Genomic DNA, 23,062 nt, shown 5'->3' on the forward strand with positions numbered 1-23,062 from the left:
TGGTAACTTTCATATAACGGTTATTTCTTTTGGTCAAAAAATCCGCAAAAAAATATTAAAAAACGTAACCTAATACAATTTAACAGTATGTGGTCTTATTTTCAAATAACTTGTATAACGTTGTTTTTAACTGAAATCTCCTTGCAAAAAATATTAAGTTCATTTCACGTGTTGGCGTAGTCCCAATTTAAATGTGTCTCAAAATTAATGTCGTGAAATTAAGGTTTCAAGTCATTGGACAAATTATATTCTAATGAGCAAAAAATTTCACTAGACCCTATGTCTACCGTGAAAATCGAGCCTCTCGATGCTGAAGTTTTTTATATTAATTTTCTCGTTTAGAGTTAAGCTTGATGATCGAAAATTTTTTTGCAAGTGAAAAAGAAAGCCATGCGCCCAAACCCACACAGTCACCAAATTACGTGACCTGGTTTCGCTATTAGTTGAGTAGCACTTCATACGTATCGACTGTGGGATGCCTTCTCTGTCCTAGAACTTTTGGTTTTTCAAATGCAAATGTGTTTTTATACATTCACGGATATTTGGCCCTTGAATTGTATTTCTTCATGACAAACGCTTTTTTTGCGCTGCCTTTGAAGTTATAAGTTTGGCTTTGAACGCTAACACGCCGTGAAAATATTTTTTTTTCATATGTTTTCAAGGACGCGGGTTCAAATCCCAGCCGGGCTCAGCCTGTTTTTTATTTTTTGAAATTTTGCCTGTAAAGGCGAAGATTTTCATGATTTTTTCATTTTCTCGTTTAGAGTTAAGCTTGATGATCGAAATTTTTTTTCAAGTGAAAAAGGAAAGCCAAGCGCTCGAACCCACACAGTCACCAAATTACGTGACCTGGTTTCGCTATTAGTTGGGTAGCTCTTCAGACGTATAGACTGTGGGATGGCTTCTCTGTCCTAGAACTTTTGGTTTTTCCACGTTTTTTGGATACTTACTTAGCTGGCCCATTACAGAACATTTGTTCCATAAGCCGAACTAAGAAAAAAATCTCCAATTCTCTCTGTTTGCTGCTTCGCTTTCTGGAATACCACGCCTTTTCATGTCTTCATCCACTTGTTTGCTCCATCTAAGCTTAGGCCAGCCAATTCTGCGTGCATCGCCATGTGGCACGTATTTATACGCCTTTTTAGCGGGTTCATCATCGATCATTCTTATGGTATGGCCTAGCCAACGCAATCGTTGCATCTCGATACGTTTATCTATACTGATGTCGTTGTATAGCAGATACAGATCATACGACGTCGATATTCACCGTCGACGCAATTAGTCCACAGATCTTCCGAAGAATTTTTCTCTCAAACACACCAAGCTAAGCCTTGTCTGCTTGCGTAAGTACCCATGCTTCGGAACCATACACAAGCACGGGTAGTACCAGTGCTTTGTAAAGCGTTGTCGAGAAGCCGTCTCATTGTCTATTTTAACTGAGGACCGAGTATCAGTTAATGTCATTCTACAAAACCTAATAACTTTACAGGGATACCAAATTAAGACATGGCTTGGAATACCTTTGAACGTAGGGGGCTGTCGAAGGCTGCTTTGTAATCGACAAAAATGTGGTAGGTGACGATCTGCATCTCTTGGGTCTTTTCCAGGATTTGCCGCAGGGTAAATATCTAGTTAATTTTCCCATTTTCTGGGATTGGATATGTGGTGCCAACAGTTTGGAAAAGTGTTCTTTCTACATCATGAGCACACTACCTGTATATGGATATAGGATATAGGATGTGCTTGTATCGAAGCCATCAGTTTAATGTATCACACTATGGTAGAATTTTCGGACTTCATTCTGACTTACATCTCGATTTTTTCGCATTTCAGCGTTTACATTTCTCTCATTTTCCTGCGGAAAAGGCGTTTCTCCTCCTTCCTTTTCTCACGAATCTCTATCGCGGGCTACGCATTGCTGCTGATTGTAGAGTAGCCTTATATGCTGAATTTTTCTCTTCGGTAGCTGCACTACAGTCCTGGTCATACAATGGGTTCCTGGGTGGGGGTCTCTGGTATCTAAGTATGGATTTTGTGGTTTTGTGCAAGGAGTGGCCAATACTTTGGTATTGTGCTGATATGTTACACTGTGCAACAGCCAATCTGGGGTGTGGAAAATTCCAAGTGGAGGTGATAGTATTCGGTTAGTAGATCAAAACCCAAAAGGGTTTTGGGTTCTCAGGCCAAACTTTTTTTGAACTTTATTCTTCGCTAAATTAAAGATAATGCTTTGAAAATTGATTCAGGCCTTTAGATTACATGTAGATTCATTGGTACAAAAATGGGTCATGCCGGTCCACTTTTTGGTATAGCCCCCATATGAGAGTATACCCCGATTTCGGGTATTTTTTACGTTTTACCCATATTTTAATACAAATTATTAATACAAATTATCTATGCAAAAAATCATTAATGTAAGTACACGTTTTGTCATAGCCCTCATATATAATTTTTTAGCTATTTCGAGGGTCTTGGCCATATTTCCCAATTGATGAAGCTCTAAGTTGGCATCTTCTATTTCAAGAGTTAGCACAACTTTTCGAAAAAAATATTCAATGTAGGTCCGTGTTTCGGAGTATCGCCTATATAAATATACCTCCTGATTTTATCTATTTTGAGCGTCTAGGCCAGATTTCCCGAACGATTTGGATGAAAAATTGTATTTTGGTTTCAGGAGTAAAACACCTTCCTGCAGAAGATTTTCAATATATGTACGTATAGATCTTGGTATAAGCCATTAATAACGGTACCTCCCAAGTCCATGTTCCGAACCGATTTGGTATGGGGTGTGGTGAGTTCCAAATGGAGGTGAGGCCAGAAGAGCAAAACCCCAAAAGGGCTATTGAATTATCAGGCAAATTTGTCATTATATGATAAAGTCCCCATATGGAGGTTTTATTTATTTATTTATTTTCAATATTCATATGCCCAGTCTTTCGACCTTAAGGCTGTATACTACAGTATAATGTTCAATTTAATATTATATAAAATAGCTTAAATATAACAAGGGAGGGCTATTAGAACTACTCAAAAAAAATAATTACTATCTATAAAAAGGGGGCAGTAATTATAAAAAATGTAAATAAAAAACATTTTGATTAATTGAATTTTGATACTCCAAGAATGGAAAGGATTTTAAACTATAAACTATAATAACCGAATACTATCACTTCCACTTGGAATTTTTTACACCCCAGACCATGACCCGAAAATTGTTGCACGGTGTTATCGGGACGAGGAGTGTTTTGACCATATGTTGTGATTGGATGAGAGCCATCGTGGTGCAGTGGTCAGCCGTCCGCCTTGCACTCAAAAGGTCTGCGGAACATCAAAATTGTAGGCGGTGCAAAATCCCCTCCCTTCCGCTACAGTAGGGAATAAATATTATTTTTAGTTTAGTTTTTTTACAAATATGCGTGGTAGGGAGCCTCCGAGGTGCAGCGGTAAGCACATTCGTCTTGTCAGAGCATCTATATTTTTGACGATGGCTAATACCCTCAGTATAATGTTGGTGACATTTCCTGAATATTTCAGCCATGAAAAACTTCTCTACAAGTGGTGTCGTAAGACACGCCTCACAGTCTTGCTGTTTCCATACAAAAGTGGACAAAAATAGAAGGAGTTGACATAGTTTGATGAATTTTATTTTGGCATAGGAATGAAAAATTTCAACGTTGGTTCATATCGGTTAAGATTTGGATATATCTCCCATATTTGGCCATAACTCGGTCAATTTTGATCGAATAGCCTTCAAATTTAATATTTGATATTTTCTTGGGCGCCTAAGTGTGAGTTGTCCGAGTTATAGGAAAATCGGGGAAAGATATATGTATATGGGGGCTATATCAAAATTTGAACCTATATGAACCAAAGTTGGAATTTTTCATTCCTATGCCATTATAATTACTTGTACAAAAATTCATCATCAATTCCTTCTATTTGAAAAGGAAGCGGCAACATTGTCATAAAGTAAGAGAAAAGGTATATTTTTCATTAATATAAAATGGACTATTCGCTAAAATATTAATATATCTCAGAAGGTTGTAAGGACGGGCAGAATTTTTTTAAACTTTTCGCTTCGGAAGAGATGTCCAATTAACGGAAACCAAGAGCAAAGGTGGCAGTCAAAAGATCTACTCTACGAAACATTAAAAATTTATATATTTTTTTTTTAAATTTAAATGCTTAATTCTTGATAACGGTGCTTTGGCCATGTCCAGTTGATGTCAACTAAATTGTACTAAAATTTTATATTTATAGCCCACCCATCAAAGCCCCATCAGGTTTTAACTGTCGTTTAATTTTCAAACTACAAATATTTTCGCCGCTGCGAAGTCTTTCTGCCTCATTCCTTTGTCAGTTGCTGCACTGCGGAGGCTGAATTTCCCTACTCTTGGGCCAAAGATATTAATTATACTTTCCAATTTTGGCATTAAAATCGTCTAGAATATTTTTTTTTTTGTCATGGGCTGGAAAATGGTCATATGTTTCAACTTAACGCTTGTAAAATATCTCATTGGTATATTCGCCCTTGTCTTCAGTAAATAAAGTTGATGTTGAAGAATTTTGCTATTATACATACGTATTGAAGCAAGTCTTTAATTCACTGATGTAAAGCTGGGGAAAATATGTTTTGAACTCAGAACAATTACAAATCCGCAACGCAACTTATGCCTTATGTCATGACAGCTATAATGCAGTGCGTCACTTTTAGGTGTTGTTGTAACGCCTTTCCCAATCCATCGTATTTCCTGTGTGGCAATAATATCGGCGTTGTATTTTACAAGTAGATCTGCCAGTGGCTAAACTGCACTTTCTCTATAACTGCACTTTCTCTATAAAAATTCCAGGTGAAGTTTCGCAAAATTTGGTCCTTAAAACGTCAACTTTAGAGTGTTTTTTATAGTATTTTGCTTTTTGGATTAATGGGTTACTAACCCAACGCCCAAACCACGTTTTTAACGTTCTAATGGGTGAACGCTCAGCACATGTTAGCACACTACCTTTAACCGATGTTATAGGCAGCTCCTCAGGTGACACCAAGGGGAGATCAGTGTTCACATAATAAGTCCTAGGCTTTGCCATGTTAAAACCGGTCGGGGCCGTTGCTTGTTATCTTTCATCTCCTACGTCCCCCAAGTAAGTAAAAAAATTATGTCACTGATTTCCGCAGACCATTTATGGCTACCCATAACCCTCCCCGAAATTCAATCCTTATACGTTCCTGGTACGTATGTCTAATTTGTTGGTATTCATTTGACTTTACTATACCAATTAGCCTTTATAACGGCATTTCTTTCAAAAAAATTATGTAAATTTAAAAATTTACATTTATGCTTGAATTATGCATGTATTTCAAATTAGTTTAGTGTGCTTTTTTAAATGAATATTAATTAAGAACAAAAAACATTATTGAATTATTATCAAACCAATAGAAGTACGTAGTTTAGTCTATATGCTAAAACAATATTTTTAAAATTTCGTTGAGTTTTTTTTCAGTTTTGAGATATAATGGACAATTGATCACAATATTCTATGTAGTATAAATTGAACGGATGTTAAGCAAAGCCTTGCAGCAAAATACAAAACAATAAGAAACCTGGATAACTTATCGCCAATCAAATGCAAGGAAGGCAGACAGGTAAACACTTCAGGTCCCATGCCAAGCTATGATACTGCAGCACTTAACAAACAACAGCAACCCCTCTTAATAATCTCCCCCACCTAGCAAATACCTCGTCAACATTGTACGATCGCTTAACAAGATCCATGTTGAGAGAAAAAAATCAAAATATTTATTAATAAGAAGAAAGACAACAGCAACAACAACAACAAAAACGAAACATAAATAAAAAAGAAAATACTTTAAAAGCAAGCCGGGCCAACGAACAACAACAAAAATCAAACACCGTATAAATTGAATTGTAACGCTAACAGAATGTTCAGTCAAGTTAAAATTGTCGCGGCACACACGTCAACGTCAGACGCTAACATTTGAAAATCGAAATAAAATAAAATTAAAAAAAAATCAAGGTGGCCAATAGCAGCTCCAGCAACCCAATGCAATGTTATATTAAAAGAATATTAAAAGAAACGAATTAATTTAAATGCAACAAATACAAGAACAACAAACAGCAGCCAACAATCTCCAGCCAAGTGGAAAAAAGTTCCCACAAACAAATTGCAAAGAAGAAAACAAAAACACAAAATGAACAAAGAAATAAATAAAACTATTTAAAAATTAAAAAAACAGTAAAGAGAAAACAACAAAACTAAAAAACAGTTTGAAACTTATTTTGAAACCCACAAAATCAAAAGAACAAAAAAAAAACAATCAAATCGAACACCTCTAATTGTCAATCGAAAAATTTTTAATGGCAAAACAAATTTTTTGTGCTTAATTTCACCTGATCTATAGAGAATTTCAAATTTATACATCGAAATAACCATTAAAAGTAAATCACGGAATATAGTTAAAGCTACAACGAACCCCAACCCGTTTTGGTGTACATTCACCATCTCTATTTTTTGTTTCATGTGAAATTTATTGTGATCTGCTTTGTTTTTGTTGCTGGAGGCTTACAACAATAGCTACTACTAACTATTCCCCATACAAAATAAAACAGATTGTAAAACTATAATATTTTTACAACAAAATAAAACAACAAACGTGAAATGAATGGAATATTCTAATTTATTTGCAATTAACATTTTTTGTTTGATTTAATTACTGATTGAAAGTAACCAACCAACCACCCGCAACCATCACCAACCGAACCTGTCACAACATGAAAATACCAAATATTTTTAATAAAAACGGTTCTATGAACGTGAATTCTCCAAAAGATGCTACTGCTGGTCTAGATGTGGCAACCACAAGTGATAAAAAATGTAAGTTTGTTTGACGTACATATGCAATAAATAGTGCCATAAAATATGGACTAATATTTTGTGATTTAATTTGGGTAACCATTAGGCCGGGGCGATTTGTATGGAAGGAAAAAAGTGTTATCGGGCGCCTGGAGTTTCTGATTCTTGGGATTGTACTGAGCAAAAAAGTCAACTAGACCATATGTCTACGGTGAAAATCGAGCCCCCGGATTTTGACTTTTTGTTTTTTTCAAGGATTTTTGCATATTTTGGCATATAACAACCAAACCACTGAGATTTTTGATCCAACACAAAGACAACAATTGTAGCCAAGACAATAAGTAAGAACTCTCTAGTACATCGCAAAAGCATTGGAACGCTCCTTCAGGAAGTTATGGCCTCGAGAAGGTGCAAATTTTTCGGAAATATCGATAAATGACACTGTGCTACAAAATGCGACTCAAAGTCAGTGGATGGAAAATTCTTTTTGGAGATGAAAGCCCTTGGTGAGTTTACTAAGAACCCAAAAGGAAATTTTCACCATAGGTCAAGTTTCCGAGATATCGCGTGATTAATGGTTTAATTTTGGCCCCTTCATTTGCGAGCAAATAGCTTTATATCTATGTTAAACGTTATTGTAGCTTCATTTTGAGATTACATGTCTTCAGTCAAATCGAATGGTGAATATTTTTGTAGAATATTTCATCCCTCTAACTCAATTCCTTTCACGTCCTTTTCGTCCTTTATTTCTTGAACCGTAGTGAAAGTACCACAAGACGAGATTTTACAGCATCCAAATATTCTACAAAAATGTTGTTCAGAAGATTTTAGGTACGGTTCTCATTGATGACCAATCGATATTTCCCCGATTTCATGGTCCTTTTTGACATTTACCTTGTTTTTGTTCAGAAAACTATGCTTTGTTTTTATGCATATTCGTTATTGGTCTGTGGTGCTTCTGAAATAATTACCATAAATAGCTCTAGTAATGACGGACACGTTAATAACTAATTTGATTGGAGGATAGATCCGGTTATCTAAATTTTGAACCGGATATTCTGATATTGAAACCGATTTTAAGTAACCGATTAACCGTATATGTATATCATTAGAAAGCTAATAAAATGGTGAATCAAATGACAGCAAGGAGCTGATTACAACTTTGTTGGTTCCGAAGCTAGAACAAAAAACCGCGAACTTAGAAGTTTGAACCACGTCAATAACCGTCCGTCCTTACCATTTTCATTTTTTCATAGCGCAAAATTTTAAAAATGTTCTATATCTTATTTTTCCTACATTTTATCCAAAAATATAATGTTTTTTGTTTTGTTCAATATTTATTTTGAAAATTATGAGAAATTCATTTAAAGTATAAAGTGATTATATTGGTAGAGTCAAGGTATGAATTAAAAAGAAAGTATTGTTTTAAACGATTTCACATTCAGTGTATTTTTCATTTAAAGATTGTTCCAGTACTGCAAGAATCTACTAACTTATATTATTTTTTCCAATAACATAGAGGGAAAAAATGCAATCGTAGTAAAAAACAGTAGCTTCTTGCAGGCTTTGGAAAATAACAATAATAAGACATAGAACATTTTTAAAATTTTTCGCTATGAAAAAATGAAAATGGTAAGGACGGACGGTTATTGACGTGGTTCAAACTTCTGAGTTAGCGGTTTTTTGTTCTAGCTTCGGAACCAACAAAGTTGTAATCAGCTCCTTGCTGTCATTTGATTCACCATTTTATTAGCTTTCTAATGATATACATATACGGTTAATCGGTTACTTAAAATCGGTTTCAATATCAGAATATCCGGTTCAAAATTTAGATAACCGGATCTATCCTCCAATCAAATTAGTTATTAACGTGTCCGTCATTACTAGAGCTATTTATGGTAATTATTTCAGAAGCACCACAGACCAATAACGAATATGCATAAAAACAAAGCATAGTTTTCTGAACAAAAACAAGGTAAATATCAAAAAGGACCATGAAATCGGGGAAATATCGATTGGTCATCAATGAGAACCGTACCTAAAATCTTCTGAACAACATTTTTGTAGAATATTTGGATGCTGTAAAATCTCGTCTTGTGGTACTTTCACTACGGTTCAAGAAATAAAGGACGAAAAGGACGTGAAAGGAATTGAGTTAGAGGGATGAAATATTCTACAAAAATATTCACCATTCGATTTGACTGAAGACATGTAATCTCAAAATGAAGCTACAATAACGTTTAACATAGATATAAAGCTATTTGCTCGCAAATGAAGGGGCCAAAATTAAACCATTAATCACGCGATATCTCGGAAACTTGACCTATGGTGAAAATTTCCTTTTGGGTTCTTAGTAAACTCACCAAGGGCTTTCATCTCCAAAAAGAATTTTCCATCCACTGACTTTGAGTCGCATTTTGTAGCACAGTGTCATTTATCGATATTTTCCGAAAAATTTGCACCTTCTCGAGGCCATAACTTCCTGAAGGAGCGTTCCAATGCTTTTGCGATGTACTAGAGAGTTCTTACTTATTGTCTTGGCTACAATTGTTGTCTTTGTGTTGGATCAAAAATCTCAGTGGTTTGGTTGTTATATGCCAAAATATGCAAAAATCCTTGAAAAAAAACAAAAAGTCAAAATCCGGGGGCTCGATTTTCACCGTAGACATATGGTCTAGTTGACTTTTTTGCTCAGTACAATCCCAAGAATCAGAAACTTCAGGCGCCCGAGATGATGTTCAAATCGCCCCACTCTAGTAACCATAGATAAAAGTGAATTTTGACAATAGTAAAGATAAACGACGTCCCTAATGGAGACAATTATTTTTCGAATACAGTTGTCTGAATTAAACATTGATTTTGCTATATCAAAATTGATGTTTCTAGCTTTGTTTGTTTTTGTCAGTCCATCTATATCAACCTTTTTGTAGAAAATTTACTTATGTTGGAACTAAGGTATGGGATATTGTAACTCGAGAACATTTGTACTATACCATAACTTTTGAACACATTTCGGTAAAATAAACTGTTTTAACCCGACTCACCGAGGGATTTTTTAAAAAAATCATTTGAGCGGTATCTGTGGTCATATTAATGTAAAAAATAGTAACAAAACATTGAAGGAAACGAGTTTTTTGTGTCAATTTTCAATTAGTGGCTTTACAATACAATGTAGAACTTAATTCTCAAAGAAGAATTTAAAGAATACACTTTAGGAATTTATGAGATGAGGTTTCTAAAGTATGATTTTTTAATATATCCACTGTATGTTCCTCAAACGGATGCTGACGTTCTTTGGTATTGTTAAAGTTACGAAGTTTTTCGGCAATTCACACCCACACGACCCGAACGCAACAAAAGAGCACATAAAAGAGAGCAAATGTTTTGATTTGTTTTTGTTTTGCAGCATGCGTGCATAAAACCTTACTAACACACTGTCAAAAGATGCAAACATTGAGAATTTTACATATGTGCCCTCTTCTTGGTCGGCAGTGGTCTAAATCATTGGTGCTCGCGTCTTTACGCTACCGTAAATGCAAGATTCTCTTAAATGTTGTTAATCCAACAACACATCTAAGTTTGTTGTAATTATACCCTATACCACTATGTGGGGAGGGTATTATAAGTTAGTTTTGGCTAAAAAGTTTGTAACGCATCGAAATAATGGTCCTAGACCCATACTTATATATACCAAAATGAATGTCTCGACGAGCTGAGTCGATCTGGCTATGTGTGCCCGTCCGTCAGTCCGGCCGTCTGTCCGTCTGTCCATCTAAACCTTGTAATCACGCTACAGGTCGCAATTTTGATCCGATCGTCACGAAATTTTGGATGTTAATGGGTGTTCCGGAGGGGAAGAAGCCTATTGATTTTGGTTATGGTCGGATAATATTTAGGGGTCGGAATGGGCAAAAAACTTATGTGGATAAAAAGACAACGTTTTTTTCCAAAGCGAATATCTCAGCTTCTATACCGGATATACCAAAAGCAAAACCTGACAATAAAAGTAGAACATATCACCTTTCTAATGGTGTACAGTAGGTTCTCGTAGGTGATCAAACAACGAAGATATCACAATAGTCGCAAATGAAACCCAAATTTTCATTTTTCCGTTTTTAATTATAATGACGAATATCACAGCTTTGGTTGGGGACTTTCCAAAAGCAAAGCCTAGTTATGAAAGTAGAAGATCCCACCTTTACAATGATGTAAACTAGGTCGGCGTAGGTGACCAAATAACGGAGATATCGCAATAGTCGGTAATACATCCCATTTTCCACTTTTTTGGAAATCACGCTACAGGTCTCAATTTTGATCGGATCGTTACGAAAATTTGAGGGTTAATGGGGGTCACACAGATGAAGAAGCCTATTGATTTTGGTCGGATAATATTTAGGGGTCGTAATGGGCAAAAAACTTATTTGGAGAAAAAGACAACGTTTTTTCCTAAGCGAATATCTCAGCTTCAATATGGGGTATACCAAAAGCAGAACCTGGGCATGAAAGTAGCAAATATCGCCTTTCTAATGATGTAAAGTGGGTTCTCGTAGGTGATCAAACAACGCGATCAACCCAACTTTTTATTTTTGCGATTTTAATAATAAGTCTGTCTGGTTACTTTCCCAGCAAGAATTGTCCAGCAAGAACTTTCTCAGAGAGTAAGGGGTTTTTATTCTCTTTTGCTAGAAAATTATAAAAAGTAAACAGACACCTTCCCAGCAAAAACCAGCAAGCAATCAGCTGACTTGCCAAAACAGAACAATTTGTCCGCCAACAAAGGAAGCAAACACGTTGTATTTTATTAAAAATAAAAAAGAAAATGAAACAAAAAAGTATTTTTCCACTTTACAAATTTGTTCTCCATAAAACAATACAATTAGACTATGTTATTTCCACAATAAAATTGTTTTTAATGTTCACAAACATAAATCAACAAAAAACTAAAAACGGCTGATTGATTGTTTTCAGGAAGAAGAAGAGCTTGCAAGTGCTTGCTAGAAGAAATTTGTCCAGCAAGAATTTGCAAGCTCTCAGTGAAAGAACTGTCAAAATGTCTCTCTCGAATTGCTCTCTTTTGCTGGTTTTTTGTGTTAACAGACGACTTCCAGCAACAATTGGTACAAATTGTTACAAATTTTAGGGTAACCAGACACAGCTAATATTGACGAATATCACAGTCACGAAATTTTGGGGGCTAATGGGGATCCTACAGAGAAAGAAGCCTATTGATTTTGGTGATGGTCGGATAATATTCAGGGGTCGGAATGGGCAAAAAACTTCTTTGGAGAAAAAGTCAACGTTTTATTTCAAAGCGAATATCTCCGCTTCTAAAAGGGGTATATCAAAAGCAAAACCTGCTAATGAAAGTAGGAAATATAACCTTTGTAGGTTGTCATAGGTGGTCAAACAACAGAGATATCGCAATAGTCGGTAATGCATCCCTTCTTCCATTTTTTGTGCAATCACACTACAGGTCGGAATTTTGATCGGATCCTCAAGAAATTTTAGGGTTGATGGGGGTCTCACAGAGAAAGGAGCCTATTGATGGTTGGCGTATATCCCACTTTTCCATTTTTTTAGTCGATATGCACTTAAATGCGTTTCAACAAAATTGACCTGTATTATTAATAAAGACATTCAGAGCAAAGGCGCTAAGCTATCCCAATTTTATCGAATTTTACCAGTCAAAAGTTAATGCACAGGGGTAGTGGTGTAGGGTATCACATATTCGGGCCTGACCCGACTATAGCCTTGGCACACTTGTTTTTAATTTTATTTATTTATTTATTTATTTATTTATTTTTTTTTTTTTGTAAGATAACAAATATTTCACTCTGGTATAAAGGGAAAATTGTATAGACAAATTTTAAAAAAATTAGGAAAAAATAGTAATCATTCGAATCCCACTACCAAATGGGACTTAAAATTTTTGTAATTGATCCTAGTTTAATACAAATAATTTCAAGAAAACCGAAGAGTACAATCATTGATAAAATTCTATTTTAAATATTAAATCGCGAAAATTGCATCCAAGACCACGGTGCAATTTTTTTCTATTTTTTTTTATTAAATATCATATAAAACAACAAAAATATAAAAAACGATTTTTCCAAATTGGACCAATATTCAAGAAGTTATAGTTGTGTTCCTTTACGTGCCCAACAATTAAAAAAGCGTTAAGTTCGGCGGGGCCGAACTTTTTATACCCTCCACCATGAAATATTATGAACTAAATGGAATAATTAGATTTCTTTCTTAACGAAAGTACGAATGCCCACAATGTTACGGGAAGCAGTTTTTTGACTACTGGGAACCCCAAATACCTAACTGTATCTAATTCGGTCAGCTAAAAAAAATGAAAATACCTGAAATCGGGAGGTACCATTATTTGTTATTCATAGGGAATACGCCACAACGGAATAGTAAATTTCCAATTAGAATCAAATTAGGTCGAAAAGGTAGATAATAATTTCCAAATACCTGAAATCAGGCGATACCATTATAGGAGGCTATACAAAAACGTGGACGTATGTCCACAATTTTTTGTAGATAATTGTTTTGAAAACCTAATGCTAAATTATAGGCAATTCGGTCGGAAAGTGTATCTACAAACTTCAAATTACCTTAAATCTGGCGGTACAATTATATGGAGCTACGCCAAAACATGGACCTATGCCCATAATTTTTGGTAGGTACAACAAACAACCCTATATGCCAAAATACAGCTCATTCGGTCAGCAAATGTGGTTAATTGGGTCTGAAAAAATACCCTAACTCGGGCGGCTATACCAAATAATAGACATATTTATGTCCACAATATTTGGAAGGTAAGTTTCTTGGCCTCGAAGAACGCTAAATACCAAATATACCTAATTCGGTATGAAAATGTAGGTAAAATCGTGAAATATTTTGACCATGCTTTTTAGTAGATACGTTTTTTGGTCCCAATGACAAATTTCTAGGGAAAATTGTTGTAGCCCCAAAGAAGACCAAATACCAAATTTCAGCCATTTCGACAAGAAAAAAGGCTGAAAACGAAAATCGGGATATACTGTTTTTTCGACATTTGTTTGACGATTATTTAGCAAGGAAGAACATAAATTAATAAAAACGAAAAAAAAAGTAAAAAAAGTATCAGTCGGCTTTGCCGACAGAGATATACCCTCAGCCCATGCGAATTGAACCCCTTGAACTTGCCGACAAAAATGTGGATAAGGATTAAAATTCAAAAGTGTTGCGGAGGAGGTACTTGAAGGAATGGACCGACATAGTTCATTTTGGGAGTCATATCTTTTCGATAGTCATTTCATTTTAACTTTAGCAACAGTATCCCAGAAATCATGGACTTGTCCACGGGTAAAATAATATCGCTGTAAACAGGACCACATCGAACCGCATCGGTATACATTTCCAAAGGATTTTCGAATAGACCATAAAGTGCGCTTAGACACAAATGTTGAACTCTTGTGGAGGAGGTATCGTTAGGAGAGGACCGATATGGGCAATTTTAGAAGTTTAACTGAATTTGGACAACATTTAAGGGGATCCAAAGTTTTATACCAGATTGGTTGCTCCGTTCAAGAGATATCGTGCATACCATTTTAGTGACATTTTTAAATATTGGTAGACCGTACTGAAACTGAAGTTTGAACAAAATATGACGAAGGCCAAATTTTGGACCAAATTGGTTGATCAGTTCGCGCTCTCCAGATACTACATGTTATGCCATAGGGGTTTTTTACACCTTTCGGGCTTTTTTCTCGAGAAGTATGAACTTGCCATTAAAAACAACTTTTACCGTCGTAATTGAGGCTGCGAATGCAAGTTGCTTCAACAAAAATCAAAGTGATTCGGATGCAGATCATAAAGTGAACTTAGCCGAAATTTTGTTCGATAGATACCCGAAGGAGTGGACAAATAAAGACCATATTCAAAACTGATCTATATCTGGTAGATAAATTTTGAATGTGTAAAATATGGGTAAATCGGTCACTCCCTTCAATAGTTATCGTGCGCACAATTTTTCCGAACATTTTTGAACTGTTTTAGGGGAGGTACCCGAAGGGTACGAAGACCAAATTTTGGACCAAATCGGCAGGTCCGTTCGAGAGTTATCTTGCGCTCCAACCATTACACACGGTTTCATAGATTTTTTGCACCTTTCATGCCATTTTCTCAGGAAGTATGGACTTGTACCGTCGTATGGGGGGCAGTGAATACAAGTTGTTGCAACAAAAATCAAAGCGATTCTAGAGCAGGTCCTAAACTGAATTTATCCAAAATTCTGTATGGGAGGTACCCGAAGCACTGGACCGATTGAGTTCACATTGGAACTTCATCTAAATCTGGTAGATTTAAGGTATTTTGAGGATTTTTGACCGAACTAGCTGTAATTTGTTATTTGATGTTCCCAATGGCCAAGAAATTTATCCACTTTATCAATGGTCCCGAAACTTCTCCACCAAAAATCGTTTTGGTATAGCGGATTTTTGAGGATTTTAGGTACAAATTTTAAACTAACTAGCTGCAATTTAACGGGTGCCAACGTGGTGCAATGGTATGCACACCCGCCTTGCACGTTGAAGGTCGTGGTTTCGATTCCCACGAAAACATCAAAATTTTCAACATTGGAAAAATACCCCGTCAGTAATGTTGGCGACATTTTCTGAGTATTTCAGCTATGTAAAACTTCTCTACAAGTGGTGTCTTAGGACACGCCGTTCGGACTCGGCGATACACTGTAGGTCCCATATCATTGAGTTAATATGAATCGGGGTGCACTCATTGATATGAGAGAACTCTCCCTTGTCCCGTATGGGATGTTTGTGGAACAATTATATATGTAGCTGCAATTTGACACTTGAGGTTTTTGGCAGTCACGAAACTTCTGCACTAAAAATCGTCCACATAGGCCAATTTTCTGTTATAGAACGGTCCCTCAAAATTTTTGGTATTTTGATTCTTTTAGCTAAAGTTTTTAACAATTTGACGTTTGAAGTTCCCGAAACTCCTCCACATAGGACCATCTGTTGGTATATCTCCCATATAAAGGTATCAATAGATTCAAGAAATTCTTAGATAATTTTTTTGACCTAATTTAGGCTTTGGCGTATCCGTGGTCGAACAATTTTTGCGCCTAACAGGAAACTAACTATTGGAGTTTAGTGCAGAATATTTAATTGTGGAGGGTATAAAAAATTCGGCCTGGTCGAACTTAATGTTTTTTACATGTTGATATTATACTCGTTTTGGAAACTTTCTTAACAGTTTCAGTTAAGAAACCTCTCTGTTAAAAACTTATTTGAAATATTTTACAGAAACTGAAAGGATAAAAAGAACAAGTATCAGAGATTTACCCTCAGCCTGTGTGAATTGAAACTTTCATCTATGGACAATATAGAATCGAATATTGGCTACGCACAGTGGTTCAGAATCTGTTGTTCCTGTTCAAACCTCTGTAACTTTTTTGTTCTACAGATAACATAATCAACTTTCCGATGTATTAAAAATATTACAGAATTCAAGGTCAAAGTTAAAAACTTGAATATTTTTCATATTTTGCATCAAAATATGAAGTTTTTTGAGTTTTTCATATGTTCCAACTTTTTAACAAAAATCAAACACAAATAAACAAACCATAAAAATACAAAAAATTAAAAAAAGGTTGAAAGAATTTTTTTTAAATTTTTTTTTCAAAAAAATTATATATTTTTTTCAAAATTAAAAACAAAAATTCTCTTTGGATTTTCATAAAACTCATATAACACTTATAAAAACTCATGTATTAAATAAATCCATTTGTGTAAAAAAGCTATAATTAATATGGTATATGGTATTTAAAAGACACATATTTTTAAACATGTAGTTTCAATAAATTTAAAAAAGTGTTAAATGGGCGAAACGGGACAGTACAGAAGCATTATTCTGCGAAAACCAAACCTTGTTCCGTGCTGTTCTCTAAAAGTTCTAGTCCACTAAATTTGGAAATTCACTAAAATTTAATACCTTCGTGTAAACGCTACGGTAATTTATTGAAGCTGTTCTTAAAGACCACAATTCTACCTACCTAACACAAATAAAAAACAGTGGACATGATATATGTTATATCAATAACATTGTTTCCGAGAAATAGCCATTTTGACGTATTTTCCCAAATTGGGAAAAAAATTTTGTATTTGGGAGCACATCACGCCCAAACCTTTCAATAGTTTGATCTAATTTTGTGTGTTTTCTTAGCTTCAATATGTTAACTTTAGAATCCCAAGTCTCAACTTGACAATCGGTGATGACAAAAAATTAGGGTCTTGATATTTTGAAGATATTCTTCTAAAATGCTTCCCATTTGCAGAGAAACAAATTTTTGTAAGCAATAATATCACTATCAAACTTAGCATGTGATCGGCAAACCTTGAACGTGGTATACAAATATGGAATATGAACTTAATATCTTGTTTTATTTAAATTAGTCAAATTTCTTGAAATGTTGCAATGCAAATTATTTTATCGAACAATTACTCACAGCTGTATGGCAGAGATCATTTTAAAACAAAGACAAACCAAACCAAACTATGATTTTTTTTAAATGACACCTCAATGTCTACAAGATTTTATGTAGTTGCAAATAAGTAGCCGGCAATGAAATAATTTTATTAGAACAAGGAAAAGAATAAGATAGTAGAACAAAGTGTGTTCCAAACAAAGTCACATCGACTATGTGATACCTTTTTTAGCAATATACAAACAACGTTTTTTCTTCTTGTGTTAATTCTATGTGAAAACTCTTAATTTCTTAAAATTGAGTGATTATATTTTTTTAGTTTTAGAAAGTTCTTGTATGAATTTGTCTTAAAAAGTAAAGTTTGACCTTGAAATTATGAACCTATATTTGTATATCTTAAAATTCTATTCCAACTTGTTCCCTCTCATAGATCTATTTATAAAGAAAATAAATAAGTGCAAATTGTTTTTGCTGTATAATTATTCGTGCTTAAGCTGATCTACTAAAACCCTTTTAAAAACAGAATATAAAATATGTCACTGTATCATGATCTATGTACATACATACAATTATAACTGTATTAAAAATAAATCTCACAATATTCTAAAAAAGAAAGGAAATCCTTATCACCACCTCTCATGTTGGCAATAAGGTGCAAATGTTTATTGTTTCTTTGTCTATTAAAATGTCAGTGTCTTCTTAATGGCCATAATGCGATTAGAAATTTATTCGTGACATTGACTTTAAATGGGAATATTATTTTTCTATTGCTATTATTTCATCGATACCACATTCCACAGAAATTTTTTAATGAATTTATTTATTAAATTTTATAAATACTTCATTTGTTATATATTGATCTGTAACTTGTTGGGTACATTTATAATGTATACAAATTAACAGAGAAACAGTATTGGAATCTTAAGTGAGAGATAGTTTTCGCTGAACTTGTCAACTATTACCAAAACAGTATTTGCCTTTCTTAAGTCACTGATCAACAATATAAAATCGAAAACATATCACTTAGTTTTAATTTAATTTTGATTTCGATTTATGTTCAAAAATTCCCAAAATAACAAGTTAAGATTATAATTTTCCCCATTATGGAAAATACTGAATTGTTACCAATTTCTGGAGAAAAAATGTGTTTTTCTCGGAAACTGTAACACAGATATTGTGTTTATTATACCCTCAGTCTTTAGGCTAACGATGGTATATATACTTTGATACGACCAGAAATGTGCCTCATCGAAATAACGGTTTAAGACCCCAAGTATGTTTCGACGAAATTCGTTTCAGGCAACTTGGACTCGATTTAGCCATGTTCTTCCGTCTGTCTGGCTGGCTGGTGCACACGATAACTCTAGAACGGATCAACCGATTCGAACCAATTGTTGAGTATCGTAATATTTTGTCCAAACTTAGTTTAAGGTCGAAGATGGGCCCTATCGGTCCACTCCTTTGGGTACTTCCCCCGCAAAAGTTTTAACTATTTCTGTAAAATGGTGTGAACGATAACTCTCGAAGAGATTACTTGATTTGGTCCAAAATTTGCATATCGTATTATTCCTTCCAGATATAGATCGGGTTCGAATATGGACTATATCGATCCACTCCTTCGGGTACCTCCCACACAAATTCGGAAGATTTAATAGATTCTCTCGTATCGTTTCGAATTTTTTTCTGCAGGTCCCCTCTACCATGGCAAGTACATACTTCCTGACATAATGGCAAATCCGCAAGATAACTCTCGCAGGGAATTTCTGATTTGTCCAAACTTTGCACATCGTATTATTTCATCCAGTCATGTATCAGGGTGGAATATTGACTATATCGGTCTACTCCTTCTGGTACCTCCCCCACAAAAGTTTAATTTTTTTTCTGTGAAATTGTGTGAAGGATAACTCTCGAAGGGACTAACCGATTTGGTCCATACTTTGCACATCGTAATATTTCTATTAGACAAGTTCGAATATGGACTATATCGGTCCACTCCTTCGGGTACCTTCCACATAAAATTTCGGAAAAGTCCAATTTAAGACCTTCTCTCGGATCGTTTTGAATTTTGTTGTAGAAACTTGTATTTGCTGCTCCCATTACGATGGTACAAGTACTTTCAGCGGCAAATCCATACTTCCTGAGAAAATAACCGGAAAGCTGTCCAAAGGTCTAAATTATATGGTGATTGGTGGGTGCGATATCTATCGGGAGGAATGACTCCCAAAATTTTGATGAAAAAATAGTAAAAAAACAAGTAAGAACGGCGTAAGGTTCGGCCGGGCCGAAATGTTATACCCTCCACCACAAGTTATATTGAAGTAAAATGGAATAATTAGTTTCCATTCAGCAATTTCGGTAAAACAATGTGAGGCACCGTTCTATGGGGGCTATTTCAAAACGTCGATCTATACCGACAAATTTCTGACGGAAAGTTTTTAGATTCAAAGAAGACTAAATACCAAATTTCCTATATTTCGGTAAGAGAATGTGACTAAAACTTAAAAAATACCGAAAATCAAAAAGTACGCTTCTGTGGGAATATAGGAAGACGTGGACCTATACTGATAATATTCTTCTGGAATATTTTATAACTCTTGGAAGACTAAATAACGAATTTCAGCCATTTCGATGAGATATTGACGTCACAATCTTCAGTATTACGAAAATCGGGAGGTACCGTTCTAAGGGGTCTATATCGAAACGTGGACCTATACCGACGAATTTTAGTCGGAAATGGGGCAATATGAAAGCGTTGACCTGTACAGACAAATTTCTGGCGAACAGTTTTATATCACATTGAAGACTAAATATCAAATTTCAGCCATTTTGGTGGAATATTGAAGGCACAACCTTCAAAATCCGGAAAATCGGAGGTACCTTTCCATGGGGGCTATATGAAGGCGTGGAGCTATACCGACAAATTTAAAGGGGAGGTTTGAGTACCCCCAACGAAGTCTAAATACCAAATTTCATTAATATTCCATTTCGGTGGAATATTGAGGCCTCAACGTTCAAAATACCGAAAATCCGGAGGTACCGTTCTATGGGGGCTATATGAAGGCATGGACCGATACCAACAAAGTTCTGGGGGAAAGTTTTGTACCACCAACGTAGACTAAGTACCAAATTTCAGCCATTTCGGTGTGATAATGAAGCTAAAACCTTAAAAATACCGAAAATCGGGAGGTACCGTTCTATGGGGGCTATATGAAGGCGTTAACCGATAACGACAAAATTCTGGGGAAAAGTTGTATACCCCTAAAGAAGACTATGTACCAAAGTTCAGCCATTTTGGTAGGATAATGAAGCTAAAACCTTAAAAATATCGAAAATCGGGAGGTACCGTTCTATGGGGGCTATATCAAAACGTGGACCGATATATCCCATTTTCAATATTAACCATCCTGCAAGTAATAAAAACTTCTGTATCAAATATTGACTCTCTATCTTTAAAATTGCGAGCTGTATCTTGATTTCAACAGACAGACGGACGGACGGACAGATGGACATGGTTAAATCGACATAGAATTTTATGCTGATCAATAATATATATACTTTATAGCGTCTCCGACGAATAAACGGAATGACAAATTTAATTATACCCTCCATATGGCGGAGGGTATAACAAAAGCTTACTTTAACCTTGAATTCCTATGCAACTACCAAACAAAACTCGACCATGTTTAATACACCATAAAGCTGATCGTGTTGTCTGTGCACAGTGGTTCGAAATCGTGTTTTCCTGCTCAAAACTCTGTAACTTTTTTCTACAGATAACTCAATCAGATATATCAAAAACAACCAAATTCAAAGTTAAAATTTTGAGTTTTTCATATATCACGGTGTTCCTTAACCAAATTTAAATGGAAGGTGCTTACACCTGGGAAGTTTTTGCAGATTCTGAAACTACAATGCTCATAGATGAGAAATATCAAGAAACAAAAAAATCACCGGAGGGATTTTCAAATAAATCGCGATTTAAGTTCACATTTTTAGGGGTTCTTTAGGTTCTCACGATTTTGCTTGGAAACCGCGAGCCCTAAGTAAGTGGGCCTTAAGAAAATGTTGTAGCTGTGAAAATTCTCAACAAGATTGACCTTTATGATATTTTCCTAGGTTTTACCGTGTTTGAGATATAGAAGCTAAAATTGAGACTATACACTGACTGTATCGCCTCCTTATAAAACATGACATTGCAATTTCAAAATTAAACTTATATATCTTGAAATAGTACAACCTAGGAAAAAATAAATCATCCAATCTTGTAGAGAATTTTCACAGCTTCAACATTTTCTTTAGTCTCATTTTGGTATGACTTGCGGTTTCCAAGCAAAATCTTGAAGACTTAAGATAAAAACCTAAAAATTTGAACTGAACCTCTATATATCAAAAATGGTAAAACATACGAAAAAACCTAAAGGTCATTCTTGTAGAGAATTTTCACAGCAACAAAATTTTTTTTAGACTCATTTCGATACGACTTGCGGTTTCCAAGCAAAATCGTGAAAACCTAAAAAACCCCTAAAATTGTGAATTTTGATCGCGATTTATTTAAAAATCCCTCCGGCGATTTTTTCTGCTTTTTTTATTTTTCTTATCTTATCTGTTTCAGAATCCGCGAAATCTTCCCATGTGTAAGCGATTTTCATTAAAAGTTAGTTAAGGCAAACTGAGCATGAGGCGATACAGTCATTGCATTATCTCAATTTGAACTTCTATATCTCAAACACAGCAAAACCTACGAAAATATCATAAAGGTCAATCTTGTGGAGAATTTTCGCAGCTACAACATTTTTGTTAGGCCCATTCACATAGGACTAGCGGTTCCACGCAAAATCATGAAAACCTAAAGAACCCCAAAAAATGTGAACTTAAATCGCGATTTATTTGAAAATCCCTCCGGCGATTTTTTTTGTTTCTTGATATTTCTCATCTATGATCATTGTAGTTTGAGAATCTGCAAAAACTTCCCAGGTGTATGCACCTTCCATTTAAATTTGCATCAAAATATGTGTGTTTTTGAATTTTTTGTATGTTCCGGTCTAATAACAATTCAAACTATAAAAATAAAAAATTTGACTCTTTTTAAAATTAAAAAAAATCTCAAAAAATGTCAAGTTTGTAAAAAAAATAAAAAACGACTCCTTGTTTTTTAGGCTCCAAAAAACTGTTCATTTGTGTAAAAAATTCCACTAAAATTTAGTACATGAAGAAAAATAAAATAGCTCACTACAGGTAAACGCTACGGTAATTTATTAAAATTTTTCTTAAAGGTTGTTGCCTACACAAAAAAACGGTCTTTTACTAACCCGACCCAAGGTTTTATAGCTCAAGTTAGCGTCAATATCCCACAGAAATGTCAGGAGTTTGGAATTTAGTCTTCGGTGGAAGAATAAAAACTATCCATCTATAATTCGTCGGCATAGTTGCACGTTTTTATATAGCTCCCATTGAACGATACCTCTCGATTTTCGGTATTTTGAAGTTTGTGGTCTCAATATCCTACCTTGTTGGGGGTATTCAACTTTGCACCTAAAATTTGTCTGTACAGGCCCACGTCTACATATAGTCCCTATAGAACGTTACCTCCTGATTTTCGGTATTTTGAAGGTTTTGGCCTCATCAGTTAAAATATTTTTCTCCTCCAAGGAATTAGACTTAACGACTTAGACTTTACTTCAATACCGTTCGTGG

At 35.0% G+C, this 23,062-nt stretch overlaps 1 protein-coding gene across 1 annotated transcript in view; it reads left to right on the top strand.

Annotated features, from left to right (window-relative positions):
• Nucleotides 1-5,572: 5,572 nt before the first annotated feature.
• LOC141386974 (putative inorganic phosphate cotransporter) overlaps nt 5,573-23,062 on the top strand; it is a 50,188-nt gene continuing 32,698 nt past the window's right edge. Inside the window, exon 1 of the mRNA XM_073955950.1 lies at nt 5,573-6,891. Within this exon, the coding sequence (XP_073812051.1) occupies nt 6,789-6,891 (103 nt within the window). The 5' untranslated portion in view covers nt 5,573-6,788. The remainder of the gene's footprint in view (nt 6,892-23,062) is intronic.

Source organism: Musca autumnalis, unplaced genomic scaffold (assembly GCF_047663935.1).
Source record: "Musca autumnalis isolate F117 unplaced genomic scaffold, ASM4766393v1 scaffold_5, whole genome shotgun sequence".
Classification (NCBI taxonomy): Eukaryota; Metazoa; Arthropoda; class Insecta; order Diptera; family Muscidae; genus Musca; species Musca autumnalis.